The sequence below is a fragment of the Haemaphysalis longicornis genome, unplaced genomic scaffold (assembly GCF_048455015.1).
Source record: "Haemaphysalis longicornis isolate Haplotype H1 unplaced genomic scaffold, Haemaphysalis longicornis Haplotype H1 scaffold_43, whole genome shotgun sequence".
NCBI classification, from domain to species: domain Eukaryota; kingdom Metazoa; phylum Arthropoda; class Arachnida; order Ixodida; family Ixodidae; genus Haemaphysalis; species Haemaphysalis longicornis.
The window spans coordinates 1,916,159-1,936,823 of NW_027526371.1; the positions used below are offsets into that span (position 1 = coordinate 1,916,159).

Consider the following 20,665-nt stretch of genomic DNA (forward strand, 5'->3'; position numbering starts at 1 on the left):
GTGAAATTAAGAAGACGATATGCACGTGGGCAGGGCATGTAATGCGAAGGCAAGATAACCGTTGGTCACTAAGGGCAACAGAGTGGATCCCTAGAGAAGGCAAGCATTGCAGGGGGCGGCAGAAAGTTAGATGGGCAAATGAGATCAAGAAGTTTGCGGGGATAAATTGGTTGCAGTTAGCACAGGACCGGGGTGATTGGAGATTAATGGGAGAGGCCTTTGCCCTGCAGTGGGCGTAGAGAGGCTGGTGGTGATGATGATGATGATGATGGTGGTGGTGGTGGTGATGATAGGGACAAGAGGAGAATCGTTCATCCACTGCAGGAAAGTCCTCCTCACCCCTATCCAATGAGTGTTTGCCCTTACTACAAGGAGGATTCATGGTTCACCTAACGCATTCAATAGTATGTCATTCCTACCACGTACCATTGAAGGATGGAACAAGCTGCCAGACTCTGTTGTCCGTAAACACAATCCGGCCAAATTCAAAGAATTATTGTTGTCTCACCTTAGCCTTTAATTTCATATCATCCCCACGACTTGCAACTGCCACCTTTCATATTTTCTTATTGATGTTGTAGTTGTATGAATTTTCTAATGAACTGTATATGCATCGAACCGTATTTCTTCTTGTGCCACTATGTACTACGGCAACTCTAGCCCCTTCCCTACCGCCCCCCCGCTTTGTAATACCCCACATGGGTCATTAAGGGTTGAATAAATGGTGATGATGATTATGATGATGTTCCATTCCTCGTGGGACAATTCTTGGATCTCCCATGCAGTGCTCGTCCCATCCTTCCTTGGGATATGAGCCAACCTCAACTGTAATTACAGTGGTCGGAATTCTGCCTCGGGAATGGTCAGCCTAACCTGCCCAATGGTACTGCATTTCCCTGTCTATAAGTTGCACCACTGTATGGGTCATATACCCTGTAAACTGCGTTTCTCCTGAAAAACTCCCTAGCTGGCTAATAGGTCTAAAAGTGTAAAAAGTGTGTGTGTGTGTGTGTGTGTGTGTGTGTGTGTGTGTGTGTGTGTGTGTGTGTGTGTGTGTGTGCGTGCGTGTGTGTGTGTGTCACAGAAAATGAGTACCGTAAACCCAATTCTAATGCGCCCCCGATTCTAACGCGCACCCGATTTTCCTGGCAAAAAAATGAAAAAACTTCCACCTCCGATAGTAATGCGCACAGAACTTTGTGAGAGAGAGAGAGAATACATTTATTGAGTGCCTAAATTGGGAGTGGTTCCTTATTCACTGGAGCCCATATGATGTCATGGCTGCCTGCGCCCGGTCGACCACCGCTAGCTGGGTCGCCAGGGAGGAGCTGGACATCAATATCTCCCATTGCTCTCTAAAAGAGAACTTTGTGAGCAAGAAAAACGAATGCGAGAGAAACGGGCGATTTATTTCCTGAAGTAATCTCACTCATCTCACCCCTCGTCGCTCTCCGCTGACCACAACATCTCGTCCTCGGTGCCGTCAAGCGCATTCGCGATGCCAGACTTCTGAACGAACGTTCAACCATGGTCGATGGGATCGTGGCCCATGCCTCGCACATCCATCCCGCGAGCTTCTCCAGAGGCGCACGCTTCAGACGACTGCTCATTTTGAACGCGAGAAAGCCGCTGCTGCCATTGCTGTTATCAAGTGCGCAAGTGAAACGATTTGACGTCCAAAAAATTGTTGTTAAAAGCTTTGGCGCCATCTTGAGATGGCAATGGGTGGGACGAAATTTCCGCTGTTTCGGCAGTTTCGGTTTCGTATCCGATTCTAACGCGCATGCGATTTTTCGACCTATATTTCAGGAAAAAAAGTGCGCGTTAGAATTTGGTAAGTACGGTATGTCGAGTTGAACTGCTTTCACAAATTCAATAACGTTAACTCTGCCAGCGACACTGAAACCGTCAAAGCTGTCACCTTTTAAATTTGCATCATTTTTACCAACGTTCATGGATACTTTTTCAGTTCCGTATCTCCCCGCCGCGGCCATGGAGAGAAGGCGGCCGGCCGCGACTCACGCCACCGCGGCGCTGCGGTTGCGAGTTGCGCTACGAAAGCGAGCGTCCTCTGCTAGCGGGGAGCGTTCCGCTCGGCATCACCGGTCCTCACTTGTGGCTGCGTACTGCAACAGAAATAACTGTTCGCATATGTTTCATCGTTTTGTTGCGGCCGTTGCAGTTCGAGATCAATTTGAAAGGGGCGGTATTATGCAAGGATTCGTGTACGTACGGCCGGGGATTTGAAGCGGTGGCTTAAATATCAAGAACGACAGTGTTTTAAATGAACGTTCGCGTAGCAGTGGCTGTCAAGCGTGCACACAAATTATCTTGCCATGCCAATTGCGCAAATTTATTGCATCATGAATGATATTTCCTCACACGACTGTTGGAGCAGCTTTCCGTTTTGTGGACAACATAGATGGTATCGTGCCTCCAACAACGCCTCCGCTTTCAATCCGGCCGCGTAAAAAACAATTTGCAGACGCTGGCTCGGTTCTTTTTCGAGTGCGGCCGTTATAAAGTTGGCTGGGAGCCGTATTATCGCACTATTCTCGACTATCTGAGCAAAATCGGTGCACTGCGCAGGGGAACAGGCGCCTCACAGTTGGACAACTCCTCTTGTCGCTCCATGGGGAAGGGCTCTCCTTTTGTAATCACTTAGCTTGTGCGCACACGCTGCCTTTGTCTTTTTCGGAGATCGCCGCGGAATCTGCTTCCGCAACAAATTAAGTTGCTGGGAAAGTTGGGAAAGTTAACGGAGACTGCACCTTCCTTCAGTGTAAGCCCGGTCGATCTCGGTGACTTTACGTTAATGATACCTATACTTCTTCGCAACGTGCTTTTCGAGAAAATGAAGTCCACATGCCTTGCGCGTTCTCCTTAGCTCTTTGACCGCGCGGGGAAATATGGATCTGATGGCAGCGCTAAAAAGTGACGCTTCTGAGTGTTGCTTCTGTGTCTGCTCGTACAGCCAGGTGCGGAGCACGTTGGCATTCCGGTGAGCCAGGCTTATAAAAAAACACATAATGTATTGACGGAGCCAACGAAATCCTCGATGAAATCGGCACTGTTCAATAGCGTCGCAAACTGAACGCACTGAAAGGGAAAGGTTCGCGCACAGGGGTAAAAAACAAACGCAAACGAAAGGAAGAAACTTGTAGAGACGCGCAACTACGCCGAAACTTTGAGCTCAGCCGAGTGGAGCACGCGTACATGCTCTTATGGAGGAGTGGACTTGGAAGGAACCACTACAAGAAGCAAAAAGTATTTATTGCCTTCTGTTTATTGTAGCAGTTGGCTTCCAAGAATGTACACAATTTCCAGATGTGTGCACGCACAGCAAACATGCGGATCGCTTAACTAGGAAAAGGGGTTTTCGCCGTCCTGCTCCGCTCGGAAGGAAAACATAACTGCAACCGCATGTGGGCGCCGGGATGTCAGCGCGCAAGAAAAGCGCGGTGCGCATGAACCTAGAACAGGCACGGAGAAGAATAATCAGCACCACATGAGAACGTCGACTTGCCGGAACGCGCGTCAACGCTGTGCAATCGCAGTGCGCGCGCGAGAGAGAGAAAAGAATGGCCAGAGAAATACAAGAACCCCCAAGAAAAAAGCAGAAAAAAAAAAAAAAGTCTACGTGGCGTAACACGTTACGTAGGGTTGGTGGTCAGGTGATTTTTTTCGCTGTTGGACTCCTTCGCCCTGATGCAAAAACCGGCCCTCCCATAATGTACGTTTCGCCCCGGCATCTCGTGTTGCGACCAGCTAGCTCTGGCTGGGTACTCGAAAAGAAATAACTGTTCTCGGAAGTTGCTCAACGTTGTTGCCGCGCTATTCCAGTTCGTGATTTATTTGAAACGGGCCTATTATGCAAGGAGGTGTACGTACGCCCAGTGATTTTTAGAGAGGGATAAAATACCAATAAGAACGACAGCATTTTAAATGAATTTTCACGTAGCTGTCAAGCGGTCACACGATTTCGCTTGCCATGCCAATTGCGCAAATGCGTTGCAGCACGAATGATATTTCGATCCTGATAGGCATGCGCAGCAACTGCATGCTTTCTTTATGAAAGACATCCGTGTATCCTTTGTTGTTCCGAAGAAATCAAATTGTTTCGCCGGTTAAAGCTAACCCAAAATCCTGGATAAATTAGGATGTTTTGTATTGATATTTGAATTGCATGTTTTCCGGTTATATTGTTAGAATTAAGAATTTTTGTTTTTGTTCACTAGTCTGTTTTGTTTTAATAATAGTTCTTTAGCATGCGGATCTATATACATTCCGCCCTCCTCCTCACAGTTGTACATTTTGTTAAAGGGCACGTGCCCCATGCACGAGGCATGTTCCGAACCTCCTCACAAGCATCACTGCTAAAGTGGGCTGTAAAATCTCGTACAGCCGACTGCGAATTAAGCAAGTCGGCATTGCACCAAGCCCAGCACATGAAAGGCCAGCACATGTCAAGGCCAAAGCCAAGCCCAGCACATGTCTTCACCCCATGGAGGAAAGTATTCTTTCCTCCATGCTTCACCCGCAAGGGCGAAGACAAACGCAAGCGAAAAGAAGAAACTCGTAGAGCAGACACGCAACTACACCGCGACCGCAACTTTGAGCCCAGCGGACCGGCCGCGCACGCCGTCGACGCTGCCGCCGGTGCCGCCGCCGCAGCCACCGACACAGCGCAACTCGCGACCGGAGCGCCCTCTCAGCGCCTAGGGTAAACTCGCGCCCGCTTTGGAAGGCGCAGTTCCGAAACTGAAAAAGTATCTATAAACGTTGGTTTTTACCCCATTTTAATCACCACATAAGGTAGAACTGTGACCCCATTTTCAGCTCTCTACAACGCTGTTAACTGAGGAACTCTGAGAAACTGAAGAAGTCTGCAATAAGGTCCCACCAATGTTAACTCCAGAAAAAAAGCCACGACTTGTAAACTACAAAACGTAGTACTTTTACTTTTGCACACAATGCACGCAAGCTTCATTCAAAGCTGCCCTTCCATAGTTCCTTCAGATATGATGACAGACTGACTTTTCAAAGCAACATTTGGTACAAAGAATATTTACAAACACTGGGGGTACAACAGTACAGCACTCATTAGTACAACACAGGTTTACGACTTTTTGTTAGGCACATGCTTAAAAAAAAATCCCAGACCATCTCCACTAACGGAAAACCAGGGAGGGGCGGAGCATGCAGTGTATAAGTGTATTCTGGGCGCCTTGGCGTTTTTGCCAACGGAGATGAAACCGTTGGGGGGTACAGGTATACAGCTTTGCTGTAGAAGTCTCTTGTCTTTGAAGCACAAAGCTCTCTAGCGCAAGGTGTAAACGAGTGTCCCAATGTGCTCTTTTAGAACGCATTACGTCCTAGCGCGAGGCGTAACCGAGTTTCCCAGAGTTTTAGTACCGCAACTACACGAGACGATTATTACGACAATGACTATAGGAGACGTCAACAGCCCCAGCCCCTAAGGGGCTTCGCCCTAAAAAAGACCAGCGAAACAGATTGATCTAGTCTGAACTGAGAGCGAGCAATGCATAAGAAGGGTATAGCAAGAAGTACGAACTAACCACTTGGGGAAAACACCCACCTGGAACGATGCAACAAACGATGCCGACTGGAAGTTGACCACCACCGAGTTGACGACCACTTTCATGCCGTCCACAACCCGGTCGGAGAAGCCGTAGCGGCCTCCAGAGCTGCACGCACGACAGTCCATTGCAGCGTCAGTGCACAAGTGAAAAGCACTCGTAACGTGCAATTCTAACAGAAACAGTGCAAGAAAACATTACACGCAGTAACAGCGATAACAGAACAGCAAATGAATTTACATGACAGGCTCAAGCACTGGGATTGGAACGCCGTAGATGCACAGCTCTCTCTCTCTCAATCGAAGTCATCATCATCATCAGCCTACCCACGCCCGCTGCAGGGCAAAGGCCTCTCCCAAAAATCTCCAATTATCCCGGTCTTGTGCTAAATTCGACCAATTTATTCCCGCAAACTTCTTGATCTCATCCGCCCATCCAACTCTCTGCCGCCCCCTGCAACGCTTGCCTTCTCTAGGGATGTACTCTGTTACCCTTAATGACCAAAGGTAATCTTGCCTTCGCATTACATGCCCTGCCCACGTCCATTTCTTCTTCTTAATTTCTACTAATATGTTCTTAACACGCGTTTGTTCCCTGACCCACTCTGCTCTCTTCTTGTCCCTTAATGTTACACCTATCATTTTCCGCTCCATAGCCCGCTGAGTCGTTCTCAATTTAAGTTGAACCCTCTTAACGAGCATCCAAGTTTCTGCCCCGTAGGTGAGTACCGGTAAGATGCAGCTGTCATACACTTTCTTCTTCAGTGACAATGGTAGGCTGCCATTCATTATCTGAGAATGCGTGCCATATGCACTCCACCCCATTCTTATCCTTCTACTTATCTCTGCCTCATGGTTGGGATCCGGGGTCACTACTTGGGTCACTACTCTCCATCGAAACATAGTCAAGCAACCCAGATTGTACGTGAAAAGTAGGGAAAAAAAGGCCTTCAATATTTTATTTTATTCTCCCCGCAATATAAAATACTGGAGTCAAGCCCTGCAGTCACAAGTTTTCCTAACAATGATACACCGGGTATTCTAAACTTTAATGTTTCACACGGACAAAAAAAGTAGCTAGAAAAGTTGACAGTGCAAAATCAGGTCACTGCAACTTTTGCATCTTTAAGTGCTTAGATAAATATGGTTTTCTTTGGTATCCCGCTTATTGCTTTCAATGCTGGTGACAAAAGCGTGTTTTTATGTGGTATTCATTCGCATGATTTAGAATAATCTGTTAAGGAGGGACACTCGTCTTAAAACAACTTCTTTTAATTTTTAAGTAAACTGTGAAACTTGCCAGTCTTGCTGCTTTGTTCCCCCTTATTTCAAATATGCCATTATTTTTTCAATTGGTCAATTAGTTCCCACGATAATTAGAAATAATTAGCCATTTTTGGTTAAACAATAGACAAAAAACAGGGGCTGGGATAAAACTGTAATCTTTACATTTTCCGACACTATAAACCCTGGTGAATGCAATAATCGAAGCAGTTTTTTGATGCATCGCTTGGAACTAATTTTACAGCTCATTAAACTTCAGTGTTTGAAACGGGCACTCAAAATGGTTCCTTGCCACTGGTTCCACCTAAGTTTAATGAGCTGTAAAACCCTCTTGTCCGCTTCTTACCCACCTGTAGCTGGGCTTGCTGTTGGATGGGGGCCTGAGCTGTTCGCAGGTCTCCACTTCCACCAGCACTTCGTCCAGGCACTGCACGCAGCATTTAACATATCATGTAGGCAACTACCAAACCAAAAGCCCCCCCCAAACAAACGTACTTCATGCTTTTGAACATGCTTTTTTTTTTTTTTTCATGCTTTTGAACCCCTACTATGGATTTCTAATAAGAAAATTCATCATAGACTGCGATGGCTAGTTATAAACTATGCTGTATATCGGGTAAAAAGGACTTGCAATTCAGACACTCTGCTAGTGTCAGAGTCACCAAACTCACTGGAATAAGCAAAAAGGGGCCCGAAGCCAGCACGCACACCTTTTTCTATGGTCACCTCGCTAAACCTATTTCACTGACTGTCGTGCTCATGGTGACAAATGGTGTACGAGTTCCCCTGGACACGTGGAGAGTAAAAAAGCACCACATATACCGCTGCGCGAGTTTGTAATAATGTTTGAACTAGAATCCAATGATGCTGTGATCACAACACTTTCTACAAGTGAAACCGAGTAGCGTCAAAACTGTTACAAGAATGTGTCGCAGCGAGTGAGTACGGGTTCTGCAACTCGTATTTCACTCATTGTGGATGGCATTTCAACCAGGCTGTTAAAATTGTAGCAGACAATTTTCAGCGGCCAAATCTTTGTACCTCTAGGGTCAAAGGTCCTTTCGACAGAATTTGCTCCCCCTCTAAAAGAGATGATCAGCCATGCAACTAAGATTCACAAACTGCAGGATTGGCTCAAATTCATCACCATCATCATCGTCGTCATCGTCACGTGCTTGCACCCACTGCAGGATGAAGGCCTCCCCCGTATTCCTCCGGCCATTCCTGTCTTGTGATGCCCTATAGTCTATTCTCTGCCTCCAAATTTCCCGATCTCATCCCTCCATCGAATTAAATTAAGGGTATTCCTCTATTTCTAAGCCCCATCTCCAGGCATAGCCACTATGTTAGCCTGATGGCCACCAGTTGTCAGTCATCCACATTACGTGTCCAGCCCAAGTCCACTTATTCCCTCCGTTTGAGCTATGACGTCTTCCCCTTGAATTTGTTCCCTAAAATGGGATGCTTGTTTCCCATCCCCAGGTGTTACTCCTATCATGGCTCAAATTACCGCCTCATAAATGACCAAGTTTTTGTAAATGTAACAAAGAAGAAAAAAAAAAGGAATGCTCACCAGGTGGATCGGGACATACTTGAGCTTTGTCCAGTGTATCTGCAATGAATGCATAGGAAGAGGCAACTGAAGCAATGTCAACACAGGAGGAAGATACTGGCTGTCCAGGTTGATTATGATTATGCACAGGTTACCGTGCATAGTCTGCATAAACTGCACAGGTTACCGTGCTTTCACGCGTATAACCCATTCCTGCATATAATCTGCGCCCCCACTTTCAGCCCGCCAGAAAGAAAAAAATCCTTGCGTATTGCCCACACATTTGATACAGGAAAGGCTGCACCAAAGCTACTGCTCCAGCAACACAACATCCTATTCAGACAGAAAAAGTGTATATTTAGCAAGTAGAATACACTGACTGCAAGGCGAAAGTCACAATTCCCTCATAAAATTCAGTTTAGAGCAGTGCACGGGCCGCAATTTCTAGGCCCGGCCCGATAGAGACACAGCCCAGGCCCGGACCGGGCCCGAGAAATTTATAAAACTTCAGCCCGAGCCCGGCCAACGAATTTTTAAAATCTGAGCCCGAGCCCGACAAACTTCTAAAATATGAGCCCGAGACCGGCCCGAGCCCGCCAGGGTGTTGTTAAATATCATCTCTAGTCCGACAGGTTATTAACATGAACTTGAAGAAGTTGCTGTTAACCTAAAAAAAGCGTAAGCACACAGCGAATACGACTACTTTAGATTTAAATTACCTTTAAACTTGGACCGAACTTTGTAGAACTTATCCTCACTTAGAAGCTGTATTTTCGGTAGTCGTGTAACTTCATTTGCCAGTCTTCGAAATCAAGGCACACCCGAGGATCCCTTGGGCCCTATTCTCGACTGCACGAATTCCTGGGAAATTCGACATGTTTTTTCCCGTAGGCACAACATAAGCAATCAGTGACGTGATGCACATATATCTCTGACGACATGCAGTGTAATTTGATGCTCCACTCATAAAGATCATAACTAAGGTAATAAAAGATAAAAGGCTCATAAAAGACAAAAAAACCCTTGACATGTATCATAAAAATTTATAAGGTGGCTGAGGTTGGCAAGGGAAACACATTTCTGCAGGTCAATATTGGCGTCAACACCACAAGGCGATCGAGTAACGTTGATCCAAAAGCGAGCGAAAAGGGGATGTTGAGCTAAAGAATATCACACAATCTTTTTTATCCTATCTGTTTATTTCTTTCAATCGCTTTTAGTAACATAGTTGAGCTCTCTCCTTCAATGCAAGCTTTGTTGCGTTATCACCTTCCCGGCCGCCACCACCGCCACGCTATCGTCTGCTGCTAGTTACAAGTTTATGGCGTGATCACAAAAAAAAGACGGCCACGACCATCGCTTGTATGACACATAAGAGCAGTGAAGCGCTACGCCTGATAACCTTGGAGCGCACCGATGTCACCGATTCACTCATTCGTCAAGTTCGACTTGATCAGCGCTGTAATGAACAAAATAGTCACTTTTCTTGGTTATTTTTCCCTTGAGTTCGATCATGTGACTCAGAAGCTTACTAGGAGGTGCGTGGACAAATACCATGCATTGGGTTCTTGTCATGGAGAGACTGTTACTGCCCTCTAATGTTGCGGTTACGCCAAACAAATAATTTTTATTTTATTGCCAAACATAAAAGCAAAATACTGCATGTTATTTGTATGCTCCATGATCGCTGACTGGGAAGCAGTCGAAACTATTAGTTCTTTCGTAGAAAACATGCTTTAAACCGCGCTTCACGCGAAACTGCGCCTGCTGCAAATTCGCGGACGTTTCGCAGCGCCGAAGGTGGGGGAAATTTTTTCCCCATTTTGCGGCAAAAGCAGCCGCCATTTTCAAGCTGTTACGTAACATTACATCACTTTTACGCAGGCTGAAGTTGCCAGTGTGTGACGTGATCGTTCCCGCCAACTGTTTAAATTACGTCACACCTTTTCAGCCAATCACAGAGGGGGCGTGTATTACAAGCAGTATTGTTGTTGAATAGCAAAGACAGGCCTGCATTGTCATGTCCTGCGCATTTAGTCTAGTTTTTCATTGCCGGCCTAGAATTATGCGCTTTCAGTAAAGAGAAAAAAGGCAAACTTTAGAACAGATGCCCGTAAACCCCATAAAACGTCCAAAATGACAAAGGCACACACAACCGCTTCGTCAACCGGAAGCACGTGACCAAAATGGAAAGCCAATCAGAAAAGACTCCCGGCAAATTCCCAGATTTCCCGGGAATTTGTGCAGTCGAGAATAGGGCCCCTTAAATGATCGCGAGGAAGTGGATTTTTTTATTATTGCAATTATTCAACAGATATTGCACCTTTCGTTCTTCCATTCCTTACTGAAATTTTTAATCAGACAATTCGTCCGGTTTCACCATTTGATTTTTGCCTTTCCCTCTAGTTACATTGGCAGCATGATTTTATCTGCGCTTCTGTTCTTTCTTGCTTTAGTCATGACTCTTGATCGAAAAAATCATGGGCTCTGCTTAGAAAATCGGTTCTTCAAACTCTGCACACGCTGCGAAATCCAGGTCACGTTTGTTCTGAGCTCTGCTTAGAAAATTGGTTTGTCAAACTCTGCACACACTGCGTAATCCAGGTCTAGTTTGTTCTGTTTGTTTTAGTTTGAAAAGGGGAGAGAAAATACAATTATGTTGTAGTCTGTGGCTGGAGTGCCCTCGTTTTCTGGCCCGCTCTCTCCCAGTAAGCTGATGGGACCCAGACGTTTCTTTTATTGATGTGAAGGCTTTCTAAGTGCAGTCGTTGTTTTATCACATCTTTTAACGGCACGGTAGTGAATTAGTACTTCCTTTTTTTGTTTTCACTTTACCTGAAATATCAACAAGAAAACTTTCTCTTGCCAACAATTTAGAATTCGCAGCCCAGGATAGCCGGGCCTCAGGAACTTTCCAGGCCGGATCGGACCGGCATGGCCCGACAAAATTTTGGTTCAAGCCTCGCCCGGGCCCGAGAAAATGCGTGCTACCCAGCCCGAGCCCAACCCGCAGGCCGGACCGGGCTCGGGCTTTTGGGCCGGCCCGGACCTGTGCACTGCACTAATGTCAGAGTGCGCCCGTTTTTGTTTTTTTCTTCCTTGTCCCTGTATGTTTTGCACAATTGCTGCCATGGAAGGCTCAGTCAGTGTTACAGTGTAGGAGCTTTACGGCACGCCGTGCATTACTATGAAGCTGCACTAAAGGAAAGACCCTGCGTATTATCCGCACCCCTACTTTTCCACTGAAATTTGCACATTTTTGGTGCGGGTTATACGCGCGAAAATTCAGGGTGCGCCGTAGCGGAGGGCTCTGGATTAATTTTGAGAACCTGCGGATCTTTGACATGCACCAAAATTGTCAACACACGTGCGTTTTTGCTTTTGGCTTCCATCAGAAAAGCGGCTGCCGCAGCCGGGAATCTGGCTGCCCAGACAAAGGGTGTGCTCTCAATTATGGGTAAACAGTACCCTCCTGGTGAAAATGGGGATTCAACAAATGACTGAGGCAAATATGTATTTATATGCACTCGCGTAATGTTGACATCAAATAACGAATAACACAATCTTTATACCCTATTTACGCATTTGCGATGAAGTTGTACAAACTTCCGAATGGGAATTCTAAGATATTTTAGAATTCCAGGGGCATACACATCTATGTATGTTTTCCTTGGAGTCCCTATGGTCTTATGGCCCATGTATGCCTGTGAAGTGCATCATATCAGACATCATGGATGCGCTTATGACTATTAAAACTGTATCCAGTAAACTACAACGCAACCTTTGTTGACCAAACCATCCTTGAAACTTAGCCACGGACTACCACGATTGCTGCCTGCCTATTTTAATCATGTGCCAACGCCTTCTCTAGGTTTGGTAGTTACATTGTGCCTCACTCCAATGATTGGCTTGCACTGCATTGCAAATACAGAGTGGCATCGCAGCTGTATGACAACGAGACCGGCTCATTTGCTACATCTCTACCAGATTCCCCACCTTTCAACAAATCACGAACAGTGGAAGTGACATCCGAGAATATGGGGTAGGTGTTCAGAAGACTCCCAACCCTAGAAACCATCTCCCAACTTCAGGCAACATCGTCCTTTGCTGCTGCCCACTTTGTTAGGTCCCCCTCAGCCGCTGCTTACCTTGAGGGTGAGGTAGTTGCAGACGGCGCGCGTGAGGCAGAGCCAGGTGGGCAGCTCGAGCAGCTCGGTGAGCACCTGCTCGTCCAGCTCCAAATGACGCAGCTCGCAGTGGCCCCGGAGCGTGCTCAGCTGGATCTTGTCCAGCGACAGGTTCTTGGTGAACCTGGGCAGAGAGGGTGGCAGTGTAGCACCAGGGTGGCACCAGGTCAAAGCCAGTAAAACACTCATACGTTCAGGAAAACACGCCGTCACGTCTCTTTTATCAGGCTGTACAAGAGCAAACTCTTCCAGGGTAAAAAAGAAGAAAAGAGGGTGGCACTGTGGCACCAGGGTGGCACTAGGGCAGCACCAAAGCACCACCAGGATGGAGCCATACACCAGAAAAGCACTATTATAGGTTTAAGAAAACACGCAGTACCTTTTATAAGACTGTACAAAAGCAAACACTTCCAGGATAGAAAAGTAGAAAAGAGGGTGGCAGTGTGGCCCCAGGATAGCCCAAGGTGGAGCTATACACCAGAAAAACACTCATACATTCAAGAAAACACGCAGTCCCTTTTATAAGGTTGTACAAGAGCGAACCCTTCCAGGATAAAAAAATAGCTACAAGCGAGATGTTGTGGAAGCCTTTCGTTGCAAATTTTGAAGACATGGGCCAAACAGCTCACACAAAAAGTGCGTTCCCCTGCAGACAACCAAATACTAGCTGCTGTGCGTAGAAATCTTGGCAGGCTCTCAAGAATGACCCCGAGTTCATCTCTCGCGCGTAAACCCCCCCCCTCAAAAATAGAAAAGAGAACCTTGCTTTATTATTTACTTGGGGATGCATATGTCAAGGCAACACATGCTCTACGAAAAGGACTTTATTTTGGAGCCAATAAAAAAATACATACATGGACTGCAGCAAAAGTTCCCCATTTTCGACGCAAGCCCGACAGGTTGTCTAACATACACAACTTTATTTTTTTTTCTGCATTGTCCTTCACTGTAGGGAATGTGTGGTTTGAAGAATAGAATGGATGGCTTTGTGTCCACTAACACAGCTGCTTGTAGGTCTACAAAAACACAAATGTGTCCGTTAGCCTTCCCATCACTGTGACAATAGCAGCTAGCTGGAGAATCAGCCCAATCTTCCAGTACACTAAGCAGCTATGAGGGCTCAAAGACTGCTATCAAGTCATCATCGTCATCAGCCTATCTACACCCACTGCAGGGCAAAGGCCTCTCCCATAGATCTCCAATTATCCCAGTTCTGTGCTATCAAGTAACACTCTTTAAATTTGGTGCTCTGAAGAGAAAATACAACTTCGTTTAATTTGAAAGAACTAGGATTCAGTATCTCACTCAGCTTTATTACAGCCACAAAATATGTTTTTTAACGAAAAAAAGCAAGAAGTATTTAAAAACTTTCAAATTTTGCGCCACAGTGACGTGTTATGAGCAAGAATGACGTCATACGGGCCAACAATAAAACATAATTTTCAGTGCGTTAACTGCACGTTAGCATTCAAGTGGTGCGGTCAAATGGAACTAGAGGCCCCATTACAGATGTGCAGTCATGCGTCGTCGCGACAGGTCAATTAGGCGACCACCAATCGCACAAACAAGGTTCCGTGACGTCATAGAAAAGTTGCGGGAAATTGGCTAGGGGGTCGCGACTGCTTCACACGTTTTCTTCAATGTCTCCGTTATTTGTTCGAAGCAGTCATGGGCACGTTAATGAAAAAAAGTAACAGTGTTACAGTTACCTAACCCAAAAAAGTAACTCTGTTACAGTTACAGTTACGAATTTTTCAAAAGTAACTAGTTACAGTTACAGTTACTGCAAAAAAGTAACATCGTTACTTTTCCGTTACTGAAAAGATTTGGCTTATTTAAAAGAAACGTACGAAGGCATGCAGGTAGTAAAAATTACACGTAGTAAAGCCTACACGAGGGGAACCTAAAATGATGCACTCTCATGCCCAAACCAAGAATCGTTGTGTACGCTCATTTTTTTATTTCGGAAGTTTTGGTACCCATCATAACAAACTTTATTTTTTTGTTGCTGCCGCTCTCGCTGTAAGAAATTGATTTGCAAACATCATTGTAGCATAGAATTAGTTGTTTTTCAAAGTGGCGTATCGACGGAAGGCCCTTGTAGAAAAGGGGAAACGGACGTGGGAGTACATCTGTGGTCGAGGTGCTTTTAAAAAAGATACTCAAAAAATGCGCTTCGTTAACTTTTTATTTCGTACTTGTGGTCGGAGACGGAGACCAATTTGAGCCATTGCCGAAGCGACGTTTGTCCGTGTGCCCTCGGAGTCGTTCTCCCGCCCCAACCCCCAGCTACCCGCATCCCCGGAATGAGACAAGGTATTTCCAAAGGGAATAGAAACTGAAATGAACGCTTTACTGTATCCCTTCTCTCCTCCTTCCCCCTGTCCTCACAAAGGCGGATTTTGCCGTCTCGACCGGAAAAAACTGCTCTCACAATCCCAGCCTTCCACAGCAATCACGTCACCGTTCACAGGAACCCCTCCCTTCGTTTGCTTTGAGGCGTAGGCCGAACGAAGCTCGCCCAAGTATTCCTTGCACCCAACATTCAGAAGCAGATGTAGCTAGTGTTTTCGTTTCGGCCACAGCCTTCGAAACGAAGTCGCGAGGCTTTCCAAGAGCATTTATTGTCAGATGTGCCAAGAGCATTTATTGTCCAAGAGCAGTGTGTCAGATGTCTGCCGGCCAAGATGCTGGCTGGTGTGAGGGCACTCGGGGGCCACCATCGTTGGGGTCGTCGTATGTGTGGAGGGGTAAGAAATTTATTACTTCCTCGACCTCGTTCGAGTACTTCGTACAGCTCGATAAAGCCTGTAGACCAGGGGTCCTAAACACGCGGTCCCAAATACGCCAAAGGTCTCTAAAGCGCACAGTGGTCGCAAGCAACGGCTACTTGTGAATCGAACGCTCTACAGTGCGCACAGGGCTGGACGAGCGCGAGGCCGCCGAGAGACTCCCCGCAGCGTTTTATGACCCTGCAAACGGGGCTGCACGTCGCTAATGAGAAAGCGACGTCCTGACCGGAGTTTTCCAGGCTTCCGCGAAAGTGCAAAGGTTTCAGTGCGTTGTGCGGCGTTCGTGGGTGTTTGTTTTCCTGTTCGCCTGCTGCTGAGGAAAATACTACATCTTAGACTTAGAAACTTCGAGCCCTTAGTAGACCGCGTAAGACACCACGCACACGTGCACGCCTAAACATTTCTAGTCCAGATGTATTTTACCCATTCGAAGGGAGTGAGCTGGCATAGATGAACTAGACGAAGGTTCTGCGGAAGAAAGGCCGAAAAAGTGAAACGCGCAAACTGAATATCGGCCGTTAATGAGTGTTGCTGTTGGATAACTTTTTAATAGAAATAAAGTAACTGTAACGATATTTCTCGTTACAGTTACTCCACAAAAAAGTAACAGTGTTACAGTTACAAGTTCCTCTAACTTAAAAGTAACTAGTTACAGTTACAAGTTACTGAAAAAAGTAACTAGTTACCGGTAACGCGTTACTAGTAACTAGTTACTGCCCAAGACTGGTTCCAAGATTGCGATGACATTGGTATCATTGTTATCGGGACTAAGCAGTCTTTCTAATAAACCCAAATTGTATTTTGTCTTCATGGCTCCTTTAAAGCTGCATAAGTAGTGAGAGAAGTGGCCCTTGTAGATGTAAACTAACATATGTGGGGAGCACGGAGCTCATTGAGATAACACATAGAACTCCCGTGACACTTTTAGAATCCATGTGACAGAATCACATGACATCTCTAGAATTGTCTACTAATAAACCTGAAAGTCCCGTAAAGCAACACCAAAAAATAATGAAACAGTAGCAAGCGCTACACTTTTGCGCACACACACAACTTATTCATAACTGAGGTGCGATCAAAGTTAAAAAAAAAAAGAGTAAATTTTTTCCTCTCCGTGACTTCTCACTTAAAGGGGCCATGCAGACAAAATACAAGTTTGTTTTAGTCGAAAGATTTGGTGGTTTATAGTGCCCGCAGCACTTGTCCGACAGCAAGTGATGCTTTATTTACTGAGAAATCAATCAATTTAGGTTAAAATTTTGGTTCTCACGCCAAACCGTGTGCTTCGTGACGTCGTCTGCAATAACGTAACAAGAGCACGTCTTCAAAAGAACGTTAATGTGCCGTTAGGCTCTCCTGTGTACTGTGGCACGACCGTGTTAGAGCGGCGGCGTGCGCATTTACTGCGGAGCCTAGTTTACTGTCAGTCCTCCCAGATGACGCCACCATACTTCTCCACACTGCTGTGGCTTTTGTTTTGACGATATTCAACCTCGTTTGTTTTTGTTATGGTAAGTTTTATGTAACATGGGGTATGCTTGACCAACAGGGTCACGTAAGACAATGTCGCTTACGCCAATTCACCTTTGTCGTGTCAGAAAACCCCAAAGTGCCCTACTGCTGTGCAGCTATAACAAGACTAGTGCGCGCAGTACCAACAGCAGTACGCTCTGGTACTTGTATATTAGTGTGTACTTTTGTAACTTTCATGTTTACCCCGCCATTCTCACTGCTATAAAATGAATACGCATTACATTTAAGCGCTAATAGCTCATTTTGCAAGCTTATAAGCCCTGTTTAATATGTGTTTGCCGGCTTGAGCCAATCGCACAGCTCGGCACATACGACATCATAAGTTCTGTTGCGGGAAATGAGCTACTGGGTTGCATGGCCATTGCCTTTTTTCCTAATTATATAGCTTTTTCGAGTGAAGTTTACGGTGAAAGTGGTGTCAGTATGATTCTAACGAGGCAATCTTTCGAATGAACCAAACTTGTGTTTTGTCTGCATGGCCCTCCTAAACGCACAGCCCACAAATTGCCCAGTGCAACCCTCTCACAACAATCCTAATAAAGACAGTAATATGACTGTAATGGCTCACTGTTGTTTTGTCTAGACTATTTTTGGTAAACAGATCGGTTGGTAGACAGACTGAACAGAATTTAGGTGGAGCAACCACAAAAATTTTAAGGTACACAGATGATCTCCTGGTGTCTGTTGAGCCTGATACTTCTGACCTCAAAGCCACTGATGCTTTGACAGAATTTCAGCGGTTGGTCATACGCAAGGTAGTTAAGAAGCCGGAAAAAAGTGGATGAAGTTAAATGTGGGGTGTACAGGAAAAAGGACAGAAGGTGCAAAACAAAACCTACCATCCATCGCGTTTTAAAGAATGCTGCCAATTGGTATTGTTGTTCAGTGTTGTTCTCTCAGCCCCGAAAAAAATTGAGCAATGTATCTGGCGAAATAGAACGAACACTATCAGCTAGCACAAAATGCTCTGGGAGAAAAAAGTTGTGAATTCGTCACCAGTACGGCTCGATGCACGACGTGTTGTGTACCTGTTACCACTCTCCAAACGTGGAGTAATGTCAATATATGACTGCAAGAGCATCGGAGATCTATAGGGTCAAAGGAAGGCTCACACTTATCACACCATTGTTCCGCACATGGCTATTAGCTCATTTCCATTGATGTGTCCATTTTATCAAGGCATTGGGATAAAACAACACGAGAACCGACAAAAGCCTTTTACATTAAGCGGGGTGCCAATCCACGAGTTAGTGCCCCCTCCATTATCACAACAGAGAAAGGGCACTCCCATCTGAGTCACAAGTTGTGCAAGTAATGTCTGTGCTTCGTGTTTCTTGTCCATTTGTTTGGTGCAGGTGCCTCTGTTACTTCGAAACATCTTCTATGGTTTTATATTGGGCAGAAGAAAGCATCACATTCATTCTGGAGACCGTATATTTGTATTTTTTTTTTTTCAGAAAGCCTTGAGGCAGAGTTGTTTGCTTCTTTTTACCTTCTCGCTTCAGCGCTTTTTCCACCAAGATGAAATTATATATCAACAAGCCCAATTGACCAGACTGCTGCATGGTTTTAATGCCACCTTTAATCCGTGCTGTACCACGGGGAATATAGGTTAAAAAATTCAGCGAGTACACGCATAGGGAGCTTATGGTATCCCTTACTACTCAGGAAAAAGAGGCAGCTACCAAAAAGTGTCAACAACATCAGAGCATCAAACATCATCCATCGCTCCATTTTTTTTTTTCTTCTGTGCAATAAACGTTCATCTCTCTCTCTCTCTCTAGCTTAAATCGCACGGACAACCAGTCGTCAAACATTGACCCTTCCTGGCAAGGGCAAAACAGGCTTCAGAATAATCTTCCAGAACTTCTCTGTTCTGGAAAGTCTTTGAACTGAAAGTCACCTTCTATTCCTGCGGCTGCTACACACATTTCAAGTATTTCATGGCTACACCGCATACTCCTTGAATATTGCTCCTCGATAGTCACCACGGGTAACAAAATTGGTATACTGTTTTCACAGAGTGGTTACGAGCTTCCAACTTGAAAATTTCAACGGTTACACCCCCCCCCCCCCTTTTTTTTTTCACAGAACGCCAGAATTAGAGCAACAGGGCACAACCGCCCAAACTGCGCTCAGGCGGGCTTACAGCGAATCGCCAGACAACACATGTGGCTATTCAGAAACACCATGTGCGCAGCTCGCTACAAGCGCGCGCCTCGAAATCGATTACAAAGCGAGACAAAAGGGACTATTCATCTTTTGTGGGAACAATACACTCGGCCTCTTTCGACCCATAAAGAAACTCCTCGACCTGTTGCTCAGGCGGAGGAAAAGGTAGCCGCTTCCGTACGCCCTATTCTGTATGGCCAGCAAGTTTCGTTTAAGTACTATAATGCAGTCTCCTGTCATTTCAGTGCTGACGGCATAGAGAGAGAGACAGAAACAGGAAACTAAATGCAAGATTTGTGCTACGCTTGTTCGTTTGTCGACCTATCACCCATAAGCGCTGTAAACCCATCTGTAAGGGAAGCAAAAACTCAGATAGCGGAGCGAAGGTGAAGACGTTCCTTTCAAGGGTGTGATTACGAAGGATCCGGTTCTCAGTGACTGCGCGCACCGCGGTGAGGGCGACACTACACACAGCTAGCGGTCGCTGATCTCCGCTGTCGGAAATGACACGCGCACATAAAACGCGGCGCATTCGCGGCGTCTTGTCAGTCGGCCAGCGATCAGAAAGCACTGTATACTCACTTGGAGAGATGCTTGAGGATCTGGTTCTTGATGATGGACACCATCGTGGAGGAGCAAATAAGTTAGCGCTCAGCAGCAGCAATTTTTCGGTCTTTCAAGGAGTCCTATGTACAGCGTGGTCGCCCCGGGCCTGCGGCGCTTTTCATAGCCGCCTACGGCAACCTAGGGCGACCGCGAGAAGCGGCGACGACGACGCACCGGTCACCACAACATCTTCGCTTTCGCCCACGGCGGCAAGAGCAGCGGGTGTGGATGGCATCGCCGTTCCCGTTCACGCCCCAGTGCGCTCGGGGCTCAGCTGACGGCGCTTGCGGTGAGGTCAGTGTGCCGCGACGAGATCGTCGTCGTGGTGACAGCGGGCCCCGGCTAACGACGCGGCGCCCGGAGATTTTCGACGAGCAGCACTTCGCAGCGCCATGACGGGCTGCTTGGCTGCTGCTGCTGTGAGCAGCCCTAGAACGATTGCACCAGCTGTTTGCCTCTCGGGTAGCAATGGATGGATGCAAAATTGCCTATGGCTGCCGCGAGTGGGCGACCTCGGCGAATCCAAAAGCGAAAGCGGAAGGGGGAAATAGATAGATAGATAGATAGATACTTGACGGTCGTTCCCTTTGAAGCGGGCGGGCGCCTCAGAATAGGGTCACCCAGACCAAACATGAAGACAAAAAAGCACTAAAGAACAAGGAACAATGGGCTAAGTAAAAAGAGAAAACAATAAATCAAAAACATCACTGCAGAACAAAGAACTATGAATGAAGTGACAGGACGCAAACAGCAAAGAAAAAAAAGGAAAAGAGGGAGCAGATACAACACTAAGTGAAGAACAAAAAGGCGAACAAAAAAAAAACGAACAAGCAAAAGTCCGATCACACGACAGAGTCCTATATTCTGGGACAGCTGCGTACCATTGTCCACCAGTGCGTTAGGCGGCGCTTCGTCGTGGTTACTACAGCGTCCGCACTTG

At 46.2% G+C, this 20,665-nt stretch overlaps 1 protein-coding gene across 1 annotated transcript in view; it reads right to left on the reverse strand.

The window, feature by feature from the left end:
- The window catches only part of LOC144137637 (bridge-like lipid transfer protein family member 3A), a 59,481-nt gene extending 39,322 nt beyond the window's left edge, over window positions 1-20,159 (reverse strand). The window contains exons 1-5 of the mRNA XM_077669580.1: window positions 19,702-20,159; window positions 12,584-12,746; window positions 8,457-8,495; window positions 7,234-7,310; window positions 5,600-5,708 (exon numbers count right to left, since the gene is read on the reverse strand). Of these exons, the coding sequence (XP_077525706.1) occupies window positions 5,600-5,708; window positions 7,234-7,310; window positions 8,457-8,495; window positions 12,584-12,746; window positions 19,702-19,745 (432 nt within the window). The 5' untranslated portion in view covers window positions 19,746-20,159. The remainder of the gene's footprint in view (window positions 1-5,599; window positions 5,709-7,233; window positions 7,311-8,456; window positions 8,496-12,583; window positions 12,747-19,701) is intronic.
- Window positions 20,160-20,665: the final 506 nt, after the last annotated feature.